The sequence below is a fragment of the Arachis ipaensis genome, chromosome B5 (genome assembly GCF_059453495.1).
Source record: "Arachis ipaensis isolate K30076 ecotype BB chromosome B5, ASM5945349v1, whole genome shotgun sequence".
NCBI classification, from domain to species: Eukaryota; Viridiplantae; Streptophyta; class Magnoliopsida; order Fabales; family Fabaceae; genus Arachis; species Arachis ipaensis.
In genome coordinates, this window is record NC_142440.1 from 157,921,257 (window position 1) to 157,929,208 (window position 7,952).

General features: G+C 31.3%; 1 protein-coding gene across 2 annotated transcripts; it reads left to right on the top strand.

Moving 5' to 3' along the window:
• The first annotated feature begins 1,146 nt into the window (after nucleotides 1-1,146).
• LOC148566380 (deacetoxyvindoline 4-hydroxylase-like) lies at nucleotides 1,147-3,530 on the top strand. 2 transcript variants are annotated; one of them, XM_088486471.1, is made up of 4 exons: nucleotides 1,147-1,335; nucleotides 1,428-1,929; nucleotides 2,427-2,748; nucleotides 3,078-3,470. In XM_088486471.1, exons 1-4 carry the CDS (start codon nucleotides 1,233-1,235, stop codon nucleotides 3,336-3,338), a joined length of 1,188 nt encoding a protein of 395 aa, XP_088342597.1. In that variant the 5' UTR covers nucleotides 1,147-1,232; the 3' UTR covers nucleotides 3,339-3,470. The 2 variants fall into 2 exon arrangements, with proteins under 2 accessions (XP_088342597.1, XP_088342596.1); XM_088486470.1 differs by having other exon boundaries at nucleotides 1,191-1,929; nucleotides 3,078-3,530.
• The last annotated feature ends 4,422 nt before the right edge of the window (nucleotides 3,531-7,952 follow it).

Consider the following 7,952-nt stretch of genomic DNA (forward strand, 5'->3'; position numbering starts at 1 on the left):
AGGATTCAACAATGCAAAATTTCTCAACTGGGTCCTGGGATGTGAGCAATTTGAAAAATATGAGAGAAAAGAAATTGAGAAATAGATTGAGTGTTTGAGTGAAAAGAATCCATGTTTGATTGAAAACGAGAGTTTTGAGAGAAAAGATGAGAATAGTGAGCGAGAGGAATCAATGAGCGAAAAAAAACTGAGTTCAATAAACACACTTGTGAGAGAGATCTAGAAAGTTCTAGCTTAGACAAGAGTGCATTAGTCTCATTGAAATCCACAGAGTCCTTAGTTTCTCATACATCTAACCATGAAATTCTTAGTGTTTTTATATCCACTTTTTCAGGCGTTGTAGATTCACTGGTCAATTATGGAGGCATTAATATGAATGAAAAGGAAGACAGACAACTTGCACACTTTGGACAAGATGATGATAGCATGGTTGAAAAGATTGAACTTGCACACATGAAGGACAACCACCATTAGAGAAAAGTCATCAAACCATGGTATTTGAACCGGAGATTGAATTTGGATTCCTTAGAGGAAAAAAGAGCTTCTCAATCAAGATTTGAGGACGAATCTTTTTTAAAAAGGAGAGAATGATACGTAGTCAGCAGGACATTTTCGTCATCTTAGAGTTAAGAAATGGAATGATAATCTTGTCATAGTCAAGGATCTGAATTCTAGAAGAATTGTGTCATGCCAGTCTTGGAGTCCATCTTAAAAATAGTGGTGCTGAAAGGGCAACAATTCATAAGGCCCATTGGGCTAAGGCAAGACAACAAAAAGTCCAATAAAATTTTTCGAATTCAATGAGAGACAATTTTTATTAATTTTTGAATTTTAGTAATTTATTTTTAATTTTTTTTGCTGTTAGAGTTTGTTGAAAAATTTGATTTGTTTTTGATTTGCTTAGTAGTATTGTTAGGAATTTTAAATTTAAATCAAATTTGATCTAATTTTATTGGACGATTATTTTGTATTACGTATATATATCTGAAAAATAATAATTTTATATTTAAATAGATATCTAATTTTTGTATATTTAATTTACAACTATTAATTAATTTGATTATAATTTTTACAAATTTTCACCCCTTTTTTTTTTTCTTATGGCAACTTAAGTTCATAAACTCGATAAGTTTAATTTAAAATAGTACTAAATTCCGGCGTCAAAAAAGACTTCCAGAGAAGCAGAGAATGACATTAGAGAGATAAGGTTGAGGAAAAAAGAAACTAACCACATGTTTTTATGGATAGCGCAATGTGCTGTTATCAGAAAGAGAGTGGAATTGAAGAACATGATGGCTACTGATGCAGAAGAAAATCAAGTAGAACACGACTCTTGTTATGATACCATGAATTAAGTTCTTAGTTGAATAAAGAAATTTTATGGAAAACAGAGTGAAACATGGTGGAAGCAGATCATGAAGATGGAGGTTATGATAGGAACAAGGAATTAAAGCTTCTTGATGAAACAAAAGCAGGTGTGAAGGGTCTTGTTGATGCTGGTTTGACTAAGTTACCAAAAATATTCGTTCATGATAACCATAAAGTCAACGTTTCTTCTCCTTCTTCTTCCTCTTCTGCTACCAATGTTAGTATTCCAGTTATTGATTTGGGATCACTACACGAAGAAGCTAATTCACGCCATGAGATCGTTCAGAAAGTCAAAGATGCGGGTGAGAAATGGGGTTTCTTTCAAGTGGTCAACCATGAAATTCCAGAGAGTGTTTTGGATGAAATGCTTGATGGGGTGCGTAAATTTCATGAGCAAGATGCTGAGATGAAGAGAGAATTCTATTCACGTGATATTACAAAGAGAGTGTTCTACAACACCAACTTCAATTTTTCCACTTCAGAGGTTAATTGGAGGGACACCCTCTATTGTTTATTGGCACCAGGGCCCCTTGACCCTCACCAACTCCCTTCTATTTGCAGGTGAGTAGAACTCTAGCTTGGTTTACGTTCGTTTCAAATGTCAAAAAGTTTGAATCCGTCTTATATATGCAATAACCATTGATCGGCTGCAAACCTTTAAATAAAACTCTTATTTAGAATGGACTAGTTCTTGACCTATTAAATTAAAGAGATATTGTAAAATATTCTAAAATATAGTTAATAATAATAAATTATTAAAAAATTCAATATGTTTTTCACTATTTATTTTTTATAAAAATAATTGTATATGAATTTTTATCTATTAATTTAACTTAGGTAATAGCTATTTCTTTCTTTAAATAAGGTGATGGATTTGATTTTTATTTAGAAGGAACTAATTACCTTTCTATTTTATTTTTTATATTTTCATTATTTAAAATTTTGTATAAGAAAAAATAAAAATAAAAAAGAGAAAATAAAATTTGAAAACTAAAATCACAAACAAAAAATGTTAAAATTGTTTATTTTCATGACGTGTGAGATTCATTTGTTTGCAGGGATGTAATAATTGAGTACTTAAATCATCTTAAAAAACTGGCACTCACGCTGTTAGAATTACTTTCGGAGGCATTAGGCCTAGAAGGCAATTATCTCAAGGACATAGATTGTGCTGAAGGGATTTTCATGGTTGGAAATTATTACCCTCCTTGCCCTCAGCCTGAACTCACTTGGGGGTTAAGTTCTCATACGGATTTGGGTTTTGTAACTATTCTTCTACAAGACCAAGTTGGTGGACTTCAAGTCTTTCATGAAAACCAATGGTTTGATATCACTCCGTTTCCTGGTGCTTTTATCGTTAACCTTGGTGACATGATGCAGGTGATCATAATTTTATCATTGATTGTGTCAGGATTTATATTAAAAATAAAGTATATTTTTTATCTCTAAGATTTATAATTTTTAATTTTATTTTGTTCTTAATATTTTTATTTATGTTAAAATTATTCTAAACGTTAATTCTGTTTAAAATCTTTATATCAAAATTAAACATTAGAGAAACGTACTTTAATCTTTATATTTTATATCGAATTTAATTTCTATTTTAAGCAAATACCTAACTAATCATGTATTACTGTTATATAATATTCCATCAAACAAATAGTTAAGTTGTTCAAGTGACTTATTTAATGTCGCAATACTGATTACAGCTAATCACAAATGACAAATTTATGAGCGCCAAGCACAGAGTTGTGGCTCAAAAAGTAGGTCCACGAGTTTCGGTTTCATGCTCTCTGAGACAACATGTTCAAAATGAATGTGGAAGAATGTATGGACCAATAAAAGAGTTGGTGACAAAGGAGAATCCTCCAATTTATAAGGAAATGAAAATGTCGGACTTGGTTAAACTGGTGTATACCACAAAGCTAGATTACGATGTCTCCTCTCCACTAAAACACTTCAGGCTATGAAGCATCAAGAATTAAAGATACTCCTGTATGAAACTAAATTACAAACTTTCTTGAGGGATGTTAGAGTGAGAGATTCAACATTTTCAGTTTTAAAAACTCTCATCTTGTATTTAGATAAAGGGTAATGTTAGAGAGACAAAAAAAACAATTAATGAATAATAAATAAGGTAAGTTATGACTGTTTTTGGCTGATTTTCTTTTGTTACCAAATATTTCCGTTCAATTAATTGGTGACAAGTGTATTCATTAATTTCAATCAGCAAATGAATTTTTAATTTTTTAAAAATAAAAAATAATGAATTTAATACATGTATTAAATACTTTATATATACATATCTTAATACACTGTATATACATTTAACTCTGATTAAATCAAACCACCATATGTGGTAAACCTTAACTAAATTATTTAAAAAAAAAGAAAAATAATTAGAATTGGGCCGTTGTTGAGACAGAGAGATTTGTTATGTTGGCGACTTTGAAGGGAAGAACGGTAAAAAGAACAATGGATTGTTCTGAGTTCCAACAATAAAATCGGCGATTTTGAATTAAAGAACAGTGAAAAGAATGATGGATTGTTCTGGGTCAGCTACAAGATCGACGACTTTCGAAGATTAGAAGGAGGAAAAAGAAAGTATATCCTGAGAGTGAAGGAGAGAGAAGACGACGAAAACAAATTTTTCCTGTGAATATAGAAAAGAGAAGAAGACGAAATTAGATGAAAATGATTAGGGTTCTATATTCTTCCCTCTTTCTCGAGCAGCATATACAACGGTCCAATTCTATTTTTTTTTCTTTTAAATAATTTAGTTAAGATTTATCACATATGGTGGTTTGATTTAACCAGAGTTAAATGTATGTATAGTATATTAAGATATGTATATATAAAGTATTTAATACATAGATTAAATTTATTATTTTTTATTTTTAAAAATTAAAAATTTATTTGTTGATTAAAATGAATGAATACACTTGTCACCAATTAATTGAAACATGTAAGAAGAATATGTAATATCCTCAAATTAGTTGGGTATAGAAGAAATTACCTAAAAATAATGTGATATATTAAATGGTATACATGACAAGTAGAAATATATCTCAATATATAAGTATAATTAGTTTATATTTTTATTTTTTGTTTTAAAATTTTATATAAAAATAATAATAACAAATTATATATTTTTAGATACTATTTTCAGTTTTTATGTAAAAATTTAAAAATAAAAAATACTGGAATACCATATTTTTATCACAACAATATTTAATAAAATTAATTAATTGAGAATTAAATACCAAAATTAAAAATCATAAATATATTTATAGTTGTTCAACATATCTCAGATACTCAATTTTTTTTTTACCAAATATAGGAAGACTCAAACCCGTCTGCTCTTAAGTGAGTATGGAAAAATTATGTCATTTGATTTGTCTCAATACTCATTTTGCAATTAGAAATTTGTGAATTTTTTGCATCTCCCCTTCCTACTACTAATGAGCCCTGCTTGATTACTTCTGCTCACATTTGACTTGATGGGTGCCATTGATTAGCATCTACATTGAAATTTACTATGCAATTTAGTTGGATTTTTCTTTTGTGCCACTATTGGTTCTTCTTGATCTGTTTGCGTTAGCATAATTCTTGTTGTGTAAATGCAAATTGTCCTTAACTTCATTGTTTACGGGATTGATTGGTCTTCTCCAGTCACCTGTAAGAGGAGCTGAGAAGCATGGTCTCCCCGGTGTCCTCTCAGGTAAATTGAATTGAATTTTAGAGCAACTTGAAGAATGCCTTGTGATAATTTTTTCGTGAGATGTGATATTACTTTTCTCCTGACTACTGACTACTTTTCTATTTCATATTTATTTACTGCAGGAGTTGCTTTAGGAATTACAGGACTAGTAGCAAAACCTGCTGCTAGTATGCTCGAAGTTACTGGAAAAACTGCACTCAGTATTTGAAACCACAATAAGCCCAATCAATTGAGATCCCAATGCTTTAGGATCTGGCTTCCAAGGCCACTGAGCCATGAACATCCATTAAAACCTTATTCATGGGAAGAAGCTGTTGGGATATCCGTCCTTCTGGAGGCTGAGGATGGTCTAAAAATAAGAGACGAGAAGTTAGTGGCTTGCAAAGCCCTCAAAGAATCTGGTAAGTTTGTCGTCTTAATAGAGAGATTTGTATTGATTGTTTTCAGTCCTTGGTTAGTAACATTGGCCAAGCCTGAGTTTCCCGGCATCCCTGCCGATCTCGAGTGGATAATTGAATGGGAGATTGGATCGGAAAACAGCCGCTCAAGCGGTTGTACACATAGTTAGTAGCAGACCAGATTCCCTATTGAGACAAAATCACCATTCTCCTAAGCGAAGCAGCAGTAGAACCAGAGCTGTGCATTGGAACCATAATCCAACTCATCTTCCACTCCCCCAGACGAACATGGAGCTATCATCTGAGGAAGATGCAACCAACTTGTTACAGCTTTTGTTGTCTGCCATTGAAGAATGGAAAGGCAAAGCTTCCCACTGCGGGCGCATCCTGCATCGGGCTAATCTCAAGTATGCTACTTTCTACTGGAAGTTTGAGTAGTTGCACGATGTACAATGTCTATCTCATAGAGGGTTCATATACTTCTGGATAACTGAGTCTCATCTCATGTTTTGCCAAGTTTAAAAAAAAGAAAAAAGAATACACATTAATCTCCTCATTTGCATTTCTATGGGCCTAATTTTCATGCACATATCATAGATGCATCTCTGACAAATTTTTTCTATCATTTTTCGGGAGATGAGAACACACTCAGTATCACATCATTGTCCATGTATTCAATTAATTGTTATGGCACCCTTCATAAACTCGTATTCTGTCCAGGACCAAAAATGAAGCAAACGTGAAAGAGGGGATGTGATTCTTCTATATTTGGGAGAGCAATTCAACCACACTGAGCAGAGATTTTGCTGAATTTTCTCTACTTGTAATTATTCTTGTACATTATATGTTTATATTTTGTTTATGTCCTTGCTCCCCATTTGTTCTTGAGAGTAAATATTTCCCATAGTTGTATAGAATAGTGGTTATTATTTTGTTTTTATAATCCTTGTAATTATTGGGTGTTTCATTTGCTTGTGTTTGTCCCATTTTTGGAAGTATAGTCATGGATGTACAAGGTGTGATAGATCATATATAGGAAGATTTTATTTAAGGCTTAATTAACTTCATGCATTTAGTGTGAGACATAACTTGTCGACTTGGATTATTTTTACTAATTGTGTGCAACAATTTGTTTAAAACTTGCTTCGATCACATAAAATGAAATTCGAAGTTGGAACACTAAACTATTAAACTCACTGTTCAATGGTTATGTTTTACGTATTTTGTTTGTTTGGAGATTCATTTAATTGGAGTGAGACCTGCGCAATACGCGGAGAGATAGGTTATTTATACTATATAGAGTATTTTAATAAATATTACATTAAAAATATGTTAGAGAACATATTATAAATAGATTTTGAATTTATTTATTTTTAAAAAAGACAAGTTATTTATATTAGAGTTATATAAAACTGCATTTTCATTTTTTTTCATTTTTCGTTTTTCATTAATTGCTGCACTTTGTCTTTTTTTTACGTTTTTTGTTTGTTTCTAAATAAAAATGTTATATTAAATTTAAGAAATCTTTTACAATTAGTATGAAAGATTAAGAAATGAAGAATAGTAAGAGTCTTAATATGTATAAGTTGTAAAATTTGAATATTAGTAACTGAAATTTTTTATAATTATTATTATTATGGCACTTTTAATGTATGTTTATTGCATTTAATTAGTACTTGATGTTTCAATTGAATAATAATAGATAAGAGTTTTTTGTTCTAATTTTTTAAAATACTTTTTTTTTACTAAATAGTGATTGGTTGATTTTCATCTTTTGTCAAGTCATTAGAATTGCTGATGTGGCATCATTAGTAAAGAAAAGATGGCTTAAACTCGTTGTGGAGTTCTTGAGGATCGGTTTCGAATCGGTTTCGAATCGATTCCCACATCTTGAGCATATATGCTTAAAAATCTTACTGTAAACTCAATTAGTAAAATGCTGCGTTTTGGTGACTCGTAATACGTTACTGTTGGATTTTTCCGCTGTTAAATCCGACATTAACGAGTCCTAAAATTCAAAGTGCGAACTTTTTCTCTTTTTATTTCGAAATCTCTTCTCTCTCATCTCTTTTCTCCCACTCTCTCTAACCCTCTTCTCTCTCTACTGTTGTGTCAGTCTTGCTGCCGTTGGCGCCTCCTGTAACCGTTCTACCACACAGAGTTTTACGCTTAAGTTGTAAATCAGATGTGGTGAGACGATACGTCTAAAAGTAAAATACGTACATATATTTAAAGGATAATTTAACTAAGAGCCTTGAAAAAGAAGATAGATACAAGCATAAAAATTGCGTTATAGTCGAAAACGTTGAAGGTGAAAAGCGTAGATTACAAAAACAGAAGATACAATATATATATATATATATATATATAAGAGATAGATACATATCAAGTCACTAGTCTTGACTTGTAAAGTAAAGGCTGGCTAGAGTACATATATGTAGAGCCCCAAAATGCTAACAAACATA